At 44.5% G+C, this 13,367-nt stretch overlaps 1 protein-coding gene across 1 annotated transcript; it reads right to left on the minus strand.

The window, feature by feature from the left end:
* Positions 1-1,263: 1,263 nt before the first annotated feature.
* On the minus strand, positions 1,264-8,419 carry RPS15A (ribosomal protein S15a). Its single transcript, XM_045875056.2, has 5 exons — positions 8,279-8,419; positions 7,081-7,218; positions 6,372-6,451; positions 2,635-2,720; positions 1,264-1,397 (listed from the first exon to the last, which is right to left on the minus strand). The coding sequence occupies exons 2-5, from the start codon at positions 7,211-7,213 to the stop codon at positions 1,304-1,306; spliced, it is 393 nt and encodes a 130-aa protein (XP_045731012.1). The 5' UTR covers positions 7,214-7,218; positions 8,279-8,419; the 3' UTR covers positions 1,264-1,303.
* Between the last annotated feature and the right edge of the window lie 4,948 nt (positions 8,420-13,367).

A 13,367-nucleotide genomic window follows, 5' to 3' on the forward strand; every position in this document is an offset into this window, starting at 1 on the left:
GCTGTTTCAAGTGCGCTCTCACTTAGCATCCCCATGGAGTATTTTTCTCTTTTTACCTAACACAGGGAGACCCACAGAAGTTGTCACTTGCCAGAGATCACTTTACAACCAGGGCAGTGGTAATTCAACATCCCTACCCAGACTGAGATACCGGAGTGTTAAAAACTGCCTGACCTACCAGAAAGTCAAAAAGTAGTCTTCTAGATGAGTTATCAAAACAACCCAAACAGTTTAAAGTATCCCCTGCCTGGCAAATATAGCTTGGCCAGGTGCACAATGACCTATCTGGGCTCTCCTCCAAGCTTCCTTTCTCCTTGGCCAGACCTAGACTTTCCAAGAATCAAGTCTAGCCTGTGCTGTCCAACATGAACACCAGCCACATGTGGCTATGTAAAGTGGCTAGCCTCAATTGAAACGTGCCTTAAGTGTAAATAAATGTACAGTATACATAATTTCAGAGACTTATTACAAGGAGTAAAATTCCATTATCAGTATGTTGAAAGTGTATCATTTTGAACACAAATGTTATTAAAAAACCAATCCAAACTGTTTAACAGTTTTACATAGCCACTAAAAGTGGTTCTTGTTCCATTACTGGACAGCACTGCTTACAAAGGGGCAGCATAGCCCTGGTGTACTGCACAGAAGCCGCCCTACCCGCTGGTGGTGGAGCTCTTCACAAGCACTCCCCCAGGTGAAGTGGCCCGGCAAACTAATTCTTCTCTAGTCCAGGAATACATTTGTGACAGGTTTACAGTAAGACCAGTTTTTAAACAAGGTTTCATTTTTCTAAATGACGTCTTACAAACACACACTGCTAAAATGTTATTAACATGCCATCCAAATTTACTTTGAGATGCACCTTAGTGATCTGTGGGCTCTAGCTGTCTGCTTCCTGCCTGCTTCCTTATGAGCACTTACACAGTTCACTGTAGCCTGGTCGTATCTTTAGGGCAGTAAACAACTGTGCATGAAATGTGTATAGTCAAGCTAAAAACAGGGCACCACTCCTTCCAGGGTTAATGTAAGACTCCAGAAGAGAAAGCATCACCACCTGGACCCCAACCCAGATTCAGCCATCCAGGGCTAGATACAACCTCCTCTGGTGGGCCATGAGCATGACGGTGGGGTTAGCACAAGTCAAGACCTCCTTGTTCACTTCAGGGAGACAGCACTCCCCGATTAACACAAAGGCTGTACACTGCTGCAGACGCTCTTGCTAACTCTGCTGTAAAGTTCAAAACGACCGAGTGAAGCACCAGAGTCCATTGAGGCATTTTATTTGCAAGTATGTATTACATCCCTAGAAAAAGAATCCCAGGATTTTCCCTCCTGTGTGTTTTCGTCTTGCTTCTTCATGGTCCATGATGCCAGCTGAGGTTGTCAGTACAATGAAACTATGGAGAGTTAAAAAAGAAAACGCTGGTGAGTTTTTCCTAAAAATAGTTCAACACAGAGTGGCTTTCTGGTACAGAAAAAGACCAACATTCAAAAGTGCTTAAGACGCTTTCCCATAATAAAACGCAGAAACTAATACTGCCTACTTGGCCAGCAGTGCAGACATAGCTCCTGGAACCCAAAGACCCAAATCCAAAGACCTCAGCTACACAACACACTCACACAGCCTTGCCCTCGGCTAACACTGAGAAACAATGCTGTTAAGCTTAATTGAAAATGAAGACTGAACTTTAATTTCAAAATGCCACATTCTGTTCTCAGGTAAGGAGACAGAGTTTAAAGCAATGAAGTGTTGCTATAAACTTGACTGAATTGTTTCTGCCACTTACATGATCACAGACAAGCTACTGTAAAGAGACAGGCGGGTGGACAATGGAAATCCCACTTGGCCTGGCTACCTCATGGGTTACTATGGGGATCGAGGTAAGACACATAAGGTGGTATGCCAACTCTGAGGCATTAACATTAGTATCATAATTACAATCAGAAATGACTCACTCGTAGCACCGTACCTGTAACACAGTAACCATGAAGTGGGAGTAAATTCAACCACATCACCAAATATATGATTGGGGGGGGTGGGGGCTTAAGTTCTTAACCACAAACAGATAAGCACTTACTGTGTTGTGTCAGATACTGAAGTTCTTTACCAGAATTAAATCAGATGATAAAATAATTTAAGAGAATAATTACCATTTTTACAGATGAAGAAACCAAGGCCATGAGCTACCCAAGGCCTCAGAGCTTTAAAGTAGGAAAGCAAGGATTTGTACTCCATCTCTTACCAAGAATGAAGAAATTGAGTTTCTCCAGAAATTGAGTTTCTCCAGAAGCCTAGGGTTCAGAAGTGATTCTAGCCACAGAACGGGAGCACAATAAACATACAGTATCAACTATATGCACTGAGCCAAAAGAGCAGACATTTAAGGGGACACATATCTGCTGTCTCTCAGTTAGCCTGGACTCTCACAGGTCTCTCAGAACCTGAAGCCTAGCACATGAAATGTGGCAACACCTAACAATTAATCCTTGAATCAAGATGGTTGGGGATGGAGACAATTACTACTATAATAACAACAACAAAAGCCAAACAAACAAAAAACTCAGCTCAAGTCAAACTGCACCACAGCAATCTTTAGCATTGCTATTTTTTTTTAATGAGGAAAACTGACTCACCCAAACTGGCGGGACGGGAGCAGGTTATTCTGCCATTTTTCTAGATCTTTCAGTTGTACATCAAATCTGGGGCTGATCACTCCACACTGTAAAAGCATAACAGAAAACACTGTTCACATCTTACCAATAACAGAGAAACTTAGTACACAAACAGCATTTACATCTGAATAGTCACAGAAACCAGCCAAATCAACATTTCATTGGTTAACTATTCTGTGCCATCTTGATATAAAGGTCATTTCAGGGGTGCCTGGGTGGCTCAGCTGTTAAGCATCTGCCTTCAGCTCAGGTCATGATCCCAGGGTCCTGGGATCGAGCCCCACATCAGGCTCCTGTTTGGCGGGAAGCCTGCTTCTCCCTCTCCCACTCCCCCTGCCTATGTTCCCTCTCTTGCTGTCTCTCTCTGTCAAATAAATAAATAAAATCCTTAAAAAAAAATGTCATTTGAAAAATATACTGAGTTAGGGCTATGCCTGCCTAGGGAGAGAAAAAGTATTTAAAAAGTCAACACATGATGTGGTAAGAATTGCATGTTATACTGAACTGATGAATCACTGAACATTGTATCAAAAACCAATGATGCACTATACCTTGGCTAACTGAATTTGAATAAATTTTTTTTAAAAATATGCAAAAAGAAAAAAAGTCAACAGAGGGGGCGCCTGGGTGGCTCAGTCAGCTGGCTAAGCATCTGCCTTTGCCTCAGGTCCTGATCCCAGGGTGCTGGGATCAAACTCCATGTCAACAGGGAGTCCGCTTCTCCCTCTGCCTGTTGAAACCCCTGCTTATGCTCTTTCTCTGTCAAGTAAAATCTTTAAATTTAAAAATATAAATAAATAAAGTCAACAGAAGAGGAGAACACAAGGCAATACAGGGGAAAGTCAGGTTCAAAGCATACATCTCTATGGGCTAGGGAGCTGTCCCAGAACAAATGGCCAGATTTTAAAGAGATAAAGAGACCAAGCCTTAGACAAAATTGTAGTCAAAATTTTTTTACATAGTGAGGCTGAAATGAATGTGGAGGGTCTCAAGTCCCTCACCTATAAACTAAAAGTGCAAATACTAGAATTTTTAAAAAACAAATTCCAGACACTAAACTAAAATCTAAGAACTGGTATTCCACATCAGCGAACTACCAGGATACATTTACAACCCCAGCCAAGATTTTCCAAACTAATCTGGCAGAATGGGTGGAAGGCAGAAAGAGCAGAGTTCTTAGTTATCCCACCTGTTTGCTACTGGGACAAAGCAACAACTATCTTCCAATGTGAGAACTCTCCAAGAGCCAAAGTACTCAACTCTAGTCATTCAGTTATATGAAAATCCTAAAACACAATAAATGTTCAAATATCTCCTAGCAGGCTATTTGCTGGGTTTACAAAGTAAAAGCTGACGGAATCAAAAGACTCCTTCATTAGAGCTAAACATGACCCCATCCCTGCTCACATTCCTACTCTACAAATCACTCATACACTTGAAAGTATCAACGCAGAAAGGTTCCTGCTATTTATACACCAGAAATGGATCATGTGAGAACACTTAGGATTAGTACCATTAAAGTGTAAACTCCAGAGAACTAAGAGAGCAGTTAGACACTTGTGTGCCCACATCCACACAAGTTCCAAAATGCCTAAGAGGAAACTAAAGGAGACTATGAGGTTAGAACTTACTCAACCTTTTAACACAGTTACACTTCCGCAGGCAGATCTGAACCCAAAATGGCCCAAATCCCCTAAGTCAGGGGCCCACTCAGGTTCTCCTTTTCATGACATGATCTTAACAGCTACAGTGTCAACTGTCAAGGGCAATCCCACAATATGGACATAGGAATAGAGAAATACAGTCCTTTCTCCAAGTAGATTCTTCTGAGGCCTCGACTCCACCACACCAGGGCTTTTATTTATTCCAGCAGCAAAATCCCTCACTCAGCTAATAGAATTGAACCTCTCCCAAACCAGACAGATCTTAGGATGTGACCAAACCAGAATTCTTGTCTAATTTCTAACACTACCTTACTTTTCAGCCCCATTAAACTTCCACAGTATGGGGTATATCCATCTCTTGCATGAAGGTAACTGCAGAAACACTGTCCTACAAAGGAGGAAAACTCAACTTCAGAGAAACTGAAAACTGAAGTTTGTTTTGCCCAACCAAACTCAAATAGCTAGGGGTGCCTGGTTGGCTCAGTCGTTTAAGCGTTTGCCTTTGACTCAGGTCACTATCTCAGGGCCCTGCTCAGCGGGGAGCCTGCTTCTCCCTCTGCCGCTGCCCCTACCCGCCCTCCTCGTTCTCTCTCTCCTCTCAAATAAATAAAATCTGGGGGGAAAAAAAAGAGGTCAGACAGCTAAGGAGCAGGGTCTGGATTTCAACTACCTCTTAGCCAGAATGTTTCAAATTACGTTACCACAGAACAAGGATGCCATAAATGAGTTCCACTTGGGAAATTCTCGGCTCAAACTTATTTCTCATGTTTATTTCTCAAGTTTTATATATAGTGAATATTCAAAAGGAATTTGGTGCACAGCACTTATCCAACTGAAGATTTTTGGGGGTTTTTGTTTTTTTTTTTTAAACATCAAGTCAATCTTATGCAGGACAGTTTTAAGATGTTCTATAAACTTTGTACTGGAACCAGCTCCTCCAATGGCTACCAACTTGTTGGGAGACTTTGAGCATAACTCCTATCTCAGGATCCCAACTCCTAAAATTAGGAAAAAACACACCCTTTTCTACTTCAAGAACACGCTGTAAGGGTCAAAGTGAGAAACAATAGTGAATCCAAATTCTACTTTGGCGTTGGAGTCTAAGGGCTAACAATAACAAAATACAGTCTCAAAATTAACTTGAAAACTCTTCTAACCCCTCGTAAAAACTTCACACCCAGTAGTTTTATCTAACATTAGGTATCCACCCACACATGAAGCAAATTCACTATATAGGGAAGCAACTTTGTAGAACAAATTGTTGGACCAGGGAATAACCTTACCAATCAATCTGGCCCCTGCCACTAACCACGACTCATTTCTGGGCCTGTTTTCCCCTCATCTGTGTTGGACCACAGGATGTCAGGCTCCTTGTAAATCTGAAAGCTAGAAACCTGAACACAAAAAGCAGGGTAGCAATTCAGGGACCCTAACTTGTTATAGACACCTATCCCCAAAATACATGCAGTAAATTAAGCCACAAAGTCAAAAGATCAAATAGATCCACTAGGTTATGCTGACAAGTCAAACTGAAAGGGAGTACAAAACTCAAGACACCCATACAGCCCACACCAGCAAAAATGTAAGTATTAATATTGTTAGAGAACCACATTCAGTTCAAAAAACACAACATAATCACCAAGAGAGAGAAGGAACAAAGTTATTTACAGCTAGGATTAAAGGCCCCCCTTGGACGGCGTTAAGTTCAAGCCAGTGGGCAGGCAGCAGACCATCCAATATTCAAACACCAGTACCATCAGGTGCTCCTTTCATCCCCACCCTCCAGCATCTCCCTTCAGATGGCCCATACCCCACAATCATTAGGGCAACTAACAATTCTAGATCAAATACAATCCTGGAGAAAAATCAATCAAAATGTGATATAAAAATTAATGATTTTAATCAACTCCCCTTTTTCACCTAGATAGAGCAAGCACACCACGACTTTGGTTTTACAAGGGAAATTACAACATGTTTAACACCATGTTTGATAATTCTTAAGAATCTTCTTTGTGGAAAATAGTCAATTCTTACCTTGTTTAACCTGCCCGTGAGGTTCACGACAATCTTCCCCGCTCTGTGATCATCAATGATTTCAAATTCGCCAATGTAACCTACAGAAAATAACTGGCTGTATTAAAGGGCAGATATGAATTTGAGAGACCTAAATATTTATGCTCTAGTATTCCCACTGCTGGCTTACTGGGTTCTTTCACATCATCTCAGTGACTGTTTCTCTGATCAGTTTAGGCAAAGACAGTTGCTCTGAATCAAAACTTTTAGAGCCTAATATTTTAAACTTAGGGGCCAACACCCAAAAACAACCCACTCTGCAATTCTAGCAGAGGAATTATTTTCCCCTTGCCCATCCCAAAGGCTACTTTGTGCCCAAGACATGTAACATTCTCCTTTCCATCCAAAGCCCTTGGAAGAGCTCAGGACCTGTTCCATGGCATGCTGGATGGCACGTTGCAGCTGCGGTATTACACAAAGAAAGGCCAGGTTAGCTCCCCAACTACTAGCAGAGAAAGAGTCACAAACTTCCTCCTTTCCACAGTCCTTTCTCAAAACAGCTTCTGTCCAAGCTATCCTGTCCACAGCCCAACTCCACTATCTTAGCTCCCCGGTATGACTGCCACCTTGCTCCCCCATCTTCCCAGCCCTCTCCTGCACCCTTCATTTCTATACAACTGATTCCTTTAACATTCTCACATGAAAACGTAAGACACAGCAACACACTTACCATGCTTCATCATCACAGTGAGAAACCGGACGATGACTTTGGAGCACGGCCTAATAAGAACCTGGCGTTTGCCTCTCTTCTCAGCATTGTTAATGCTCTTGAGAGCATCTGCCAGGACATTCATGCGCACCATTATGGCTGTTCAGGGAAGGAAAGAGAGGTTTTACCGGCATTCTCAACATCAAAAGGCACCCAATCATTCCAGCAGGAAGACCTCCTTTTCTTTCTGCCTCTACCATTAAGTTGTCCTATCTCTAAGCGGACAGGTTCCCCAGCGCAATGTGAGCTACCAAAACGACAATATCGCCTACAGTCGGTCCGTTATTCAGAACGGGGCCCTGAGCGTCACCGGGCAGGTCTTCCGAACTTTTCAAATCCGGCAGCACCTGTACTATTAACACTGTGCTTTAAATCAACCAACTCAATGTCAGTCTTGTCCTAACATGCAGAAGATACCACTTTCACTAACACTCGTAACTAATAAAACGTCCGTTCTTGCGCCAGCCCCATTGTGTCCTGACAGCAACCGTACCACAGTGGCCAAGTAGGAACTTTTTACGTGCACCAGACTCGACTCCATCCTAATGGGCACGAACTGCAAGACGCTCTAGTAACGCTGGGGAAGCTAAGGATGGAGGCCAAGGCACACTTCAAGCCCCGACTCTAAGGATCCAACTTGCCTCCTCAAGCCCAATCAAGTCTCAAGGGAAATCCTGGAGCCCGGAAGATCCAGGTTAGTACCCTGCAAACTGCCATCCCAGGCAGAACGCAGTCTTCCCCCCTGAGTGGCCTCAGCCTAAGCTCATAGCGCGGCGGCAGTAATGGGAAGCTGCACAGCCCACGTCGGCCACTGTCCCCGATGCTTCCCGCCGCCCGGAGCCAAGGCGCTGCCTCAACTACTGAGGGGAGGTCCTGGAGCCGCCGACCAAGCTGGGGCTACCGCCTCTCCGAACGGCCGACAGCTCCGGTTCCCGCCAGTGCTGCGGCCTGAGCTTCATAGGCCGGCCTCCCCGAAGTGCAGAGCGTGAGGCGGACGGGCATGACTCTCCCCTACGCCTGCCCAAGGCCCCGCAAGGGCAGCATCCTCGGCCCAGGAGGGCCCTGGCATCATCAGACAGCACCGAAGTCGAGGCTCAGACTGCAGGATGGCCCGGATAGCCAACGGATAATGTTGACCGGCTCAGACAGGGACACTCACCGGCACGGAAAGATGGCGGAAAGAGGGCGGGAGGGGCGAGCGCACGGAGTTATGGGAAGCGAGTGGCCTATCGCGAGACTTTCAAAGGTGAGCCAAAAAAATACATTGCCTGGTAGAAGAAGGCGGATGAAGGGGCGGAGCCTCTTAAGGAGTGAGACGTAGAGAGTCGATAGAATCGACCGCTGCCGGGGGAGACCAAGGGAAGATAGTGGTAGCTTCCTTCTGGCATTTAGTCTGTAAAAATGAAAAACTGAAAAGGGCCTAGATATTTGCTAATTTCTTTTTTTTTTTTTTTTAAGATTTTATTTATTTATTTGAGAGAGAGAGAATGAGAGCAAGCACATGAGAAGGGGGAGGGTCAGAGGGAGAAGCAGACTCCCCGCCGAGCAGGGAGCCCGATGCGGGACTCGATCGCGGGACTCCAGGATCATGACCTGAGCCGAAGGCAGTCGCTTAACCAACTGAGCCACCCAGGCGCCCAATATTTGCTAATTTCTGTTATAATAAGCGTTCACCATTTAGAACAAATTTTTATATTTGGGTATTTATAATTGCGGGTCTGAAAGGACCCGCACAAATCGATAACTGCCTCTGAAGGGGGCCTTAGGAACTGGAAGACTTGCTTTTCTCCTTACATAACTTTGATTTGTTTTTTCAAATCTGTGTATAGATTATTTTTTCAAAAAAGTCAAAAATATTTTTTAAGTCGGTGCTACCTTTATGCCTCTCCCTAACTTTTTTTTTTTTTTTTAAGATTATTTATTTGAGAGAGAGAGAGCGTGCACAGGAGCGGGGGTGAGAGGCAGAGGGAGAAGCAGGCTCCCCACCAACCAAGGAGTTGGCTCAGGGGCCTCGATCCCAGGACTCTAGGATCATGACCTGAGCGGAAGGCAGACGCCCAACCGACTGAGCCACCCAGGTGCCCGGACTCACCCTAACTCTTATAAATTATTTACTGGGGCTCCAAAATGATTCTTTCTCCTTCTGGGATACACAGTTTGGAAGAAGCCGCAAACGTTTCAAAATAAACACTCAGGGGTGCCTGGGTGGCTCAGTCGTTAAGCGTATGCCTTCGGCTGGGGTCATGATCTCAGGGTCCTGGGATCGAGCCCCGCATCGGGCTCCCTCTCGGCGGGAAGCCTGCTTCTCCTTCTCCCACTCCCCTTGCTTGTGTTCCCTCTCTCGTTGTGTCTCTCTCTGTCAAATAAATAAAATATTAAATAAATAAATAAATCTCAGGGTTGATCAAGAACTTTGTTAAGTCTCTTATCTTCTCTGGGGGTTAATAATAATAATACTTACCTCTTAAAAGTTTTTGGGGGGCATCAGGGTGGCTCAGTCGGACTGAGGGGGGACTTTTGATCTCAGCTCAGGTCATGATCTCAGGGTGGGGAGTTCAAGGCCGGTGTTAGGCTCCTCGCTGGGCGTGGAGCCTACTTAAAAAAAAATGATTGTGAGGATCAGATGAGATAATGGGGCAAAGGGTTTGCCAAATGTCTGACATGTTGTAAATACTCATGTATTTTGACAATGGAAACAACAGGGAGTTTTAGCTGTTGCTTGAATCCAGGGTCTGATACCCTGGGAGCAAATTCTGGCTCAGCCCTCTCTGGAGCTGAGTGACCTGAGGCTAGTTACCTAACATCCAAAATATTTGCAATAGCCTCCTTACCTTGCTGTTTCACCCTTGACCTCCCTCTACCACCACTGTTTTTACCACATGGTAGCCAGAATAACCTTTTTAAAGCCTAAGTCAGAGCACACACTCTCCAAGGGCTCCCATCACCCTCAGCAAAATCCAAATTTCCTTACGAAAGCTTACAAGGGGGGCGCCTGGGTGGCTCAGTTGGTTAAGTGGCTGCCTTCAGCTCAGGTCATGATCCCAGAGTCCTGGGATCGATCCCCGCATCGGGCTCCCTGCTCGGCGGGGAGCCTGCTTCTCCCTCTCCCTCTGCCTGCCTCTCTGCCTACTTGTTCTCTCTCTCTCTCTCTGTCAAAAATAAATAAAATCTTTAAAAAAAAAAAAAAAGAAAGCTTACAAGGTCCTCCGTGATGTGCACACCTGCCTCCTAGCACCAGCACACCAAGACCATTCCCCACCCCTACCTTGCTTTTCTTTGAACACTCCAAGTATACTCCACCTCAGGGCCTTTGCATTTGCTTTTCCCTCTAACTTGAACATTTCTTCAATTTGCCAGGAAGCTTGCTTCCCAGCTTTCCTCAGCTCTTTATTCAGTTACACACACTCACTCAAAGAGCCTTCTCCCCATTCCCCGTAAGTCCATTGCCCTGCTTAAGTTTTCTCCATAGCACTTTCCACCTGAAATACTGGAAGTGTACTTACCTGTCTCCATTAAGTTCCAAGCAAGGACATATTTGGTCAGTATTGTTCATGGTTGTATTCACAGCTTCTAGAAAAATTAATCTGGTATACAGTAGGCCCTTCATACATATTTGATGAATAAATGAATGGGGAAATCAGTTTCCCCATCTGTAAAATGGGAATGATGCTCACAATCACTTGAAGTTGCTGTTAGGATAGATGAAATAATCCATATAAAAGAGATTAACACATTATAATAATGTCATATGGTGACAGATGGTAACTACACTTAGTGGTGAACACTGTAATATACAGAATTGTCAATTCACTGTTGTACACCTCTAATATAACATTGTTCAACTATACTTCAAGAAGAAAAAAATAAATTAACACAAAATCTGGCAGAGTGAGGGCTCAATCAACATTAGTTATTGGTATAGTCTCTCACCCCACCACACCCCTACCACTTCTCAAATCCTAAGTGAACCTTGATGGGTGCCTGCCTGGCTCAGCTGGTAGAGCATGTAACTTGATCTGGGGGGTTGTGAGTTCAAGCCCCACGCTCAGTGTAGAGATCACCTAAATGAACCTTGAGGAAAGCAAAACTCTCAGTTTGTACATCTCCAGGATATAGAATTCTCTGCTTATAATTTACATTACAAAAGGACCATTTGCTTTTTCATCTTTATTTTTTAAGATTTTTTATTTTATTATTTGACAGAGAGAGAGACAGTGAGAGAGGGAACACAAGAAGGGGGAGTGGCAGGGGGAGAAGCAGGCTTCCCGCTGAGCAGGGAGCCCGATGTGGGGCTCGATCCCAGGACCCTGGGATCATGACCTGAGCCAAAGGCAGACACCCAACTACTGAGCCACCCAGGCACCCCTTCATTTATTTTTTAGAAAGGGGATAGAGGGAGAGAATCTTTTTTATCAATTTTTTATTTAAATTCAATTAACATAGAGTACATTATTAGTTTCAGAGGTAGAGTACAGTGATTCATCAGTTGCATGTAACACCCAGTGCTCATTACATCACATGCCCTCCTTAATGTCCATCAGTCAGTTACCTACCCCAAGGAGAGAGAGAATCTTAAGCAGGCTCCATGCCCAGTCTGGAGCCTGACTTGGGGCTGGATCTTGCAACCATGAGATCATGACCTGAGCCAAAATCAGGAGTTGGATGCTTTAACGCACTGAGCCACCCAGGTGCCCTGTTTCTTTTTTCCTATTTTCTTTTTTTTTAAGATTTTTATTTATTTATCTGACAGAGAGAGATAGCGAGAGAGAGAGCACAAGTAGGGGGAGCAGCAGAGGGAGAGGGAGAGGCAGGCTCGCAGCTGAGCAAGGAGCTCGACGTGGGACTCGATCCCAGGCCCCTGGGATCATGACCTGAGCTGAAGGCAGACCCTTCACTGACTGAGCCACCCAGGCGCCCCTCCCATTTGCTTTTTTAATGAAAATTATTTTGATTAACTGATTATCTGTACACTTAATGTTTTGTTTACTAAAAATGTAGAGTTCACCTTAACTGAGGGCATTAGCAACAGTGGGGAGTTAAGAAACCCACTTTCCTTCAATAGCCTTCCTGTACATAAATAGAAAAATAGCACCATCCACTGTCTCTTTATACACTTCATTCATTCATTCAACATCTGTCTTCCATGTGCCCCGTGTTTTACCAGACCCTGCGGGGACAAAGATAATGTTTCTGACCTTTTTTTTTTTTTAAAGATTTTATTTATTTGACAGGAGAGAGACACAGCGAGAGAGGGAACACAAGCAGGGGGAGTGGGAGAGGGAGAAGCAGGCTTCCCGCCGAGCAGGGGAGCCCGATGCAGGGCTCGATCCCATGACCCTGGAACCATGACCTGAGCCGAAGGCAGAAGCTTTAACAACTGAGCCACCCAGGCACCCCAATGTTTCTGACCTTAAGAGGTTCAGATCCCAACAGGGAAAACAGACCTTTAAGTAAGAATACAATACCAGGCAGTTTGCTATATGGGATGCCGATATGAAGTGCTGTGGGGATGCAGAGTTGGCCTGGAAAGTTGCTAAAGATTTCACAGAAGTGCCATTTGATCTGTTTCCTGAATGGTGGTAAGGCTACCAAACTGCTGCTATGTGCTTCCTTTCTATGAGCTCATAGAATCCTCAAAACAAATGTATAATGCCCCTCTGAGATCTGTACTTTTACCCTCATTTCACAAATGAGGTAACTAAATTCAATTTGAAACTGACTTAATTTACTCTCAATTTAAAAAGTCAGGGGCACTTGGGTGGCTCAGTTGATTAAATGTCTGCCTTCGGCTCAGGTCATGATCCCGGGTTCCTGGGATCAATCCCCGCATCGGGCTCTCTGCTCGGTGGGGAGCCCGCTTCTCTCTCTCCCTCTGCCTGTTGCTTGGCCTGCTTGTGTTCTGTCAAATGTGTAAATAAAATCCTAAAAAAAAAAAAAAAAGGCAGGGGCTCAGTTGTTTGGGCATCCAACTTTTTTTTTTTTTTAGATTTTATTTTATTTTATTTTATTTTATTTATTTGAGAGAGAGAGAATGAGAGACAGGAGAGCACGAGAGGGAAGAAGGCAGAGGGAGAAGCAGACTCCCCGCTGAGCAGGGAGCCCGATGCGGGACTCGATTCCGGGACTCCAGGATCATGACCTGAGCCGAAGGCAGTCGCTTAACCAACTGAGCCACCCAGGCGCCCTGGGCATCCAACTGTTGATTTCAGCTTGGATCATGGTCTCAAAGTCTTGAGGTCAAGCCCCAC

This window comes from Mirounga angustirostris, unplaced genomic scaffold (genome assembly GCF_029215605.1).
Source record: "Mirounga angustirostris isolate CCGP_5_RB_7025 unplaced genomic scaffold, mMirAng1.0.hap1 SCAF_5, whole genome shotgun sequence".
NCBI lineage: Eukaryota > Metazoa > Chordata > Mammalia > Carnivora > Phocidae > Mirounga > Mirounga angustirostris.

Bases quoted from the DNA above. Each gene is read 5' to 3' on its own strand.
- RPS15A (XM_045875056.2), bottom strand. From the start codon at position 7,213: ATGGTGCGCATGAATGTCCTGGCAGATGCTCTCAAGAGCATTAACAAT. The intron at 6,452-7,080 runs GTAAGTGTGTTG...TATTTTCTGTAG, and splicing joins CACTGTGATGATGAAGCATG to GTTACATTGGCGAATTTGAA. The intron at 2,721-6,371 runs GTAAGAATTGAC...ATGCTTTTACAG, and splicing joins TCACGGGCAGGTTAAACAAG to TGTGGAGTGATCAGCCCCAG.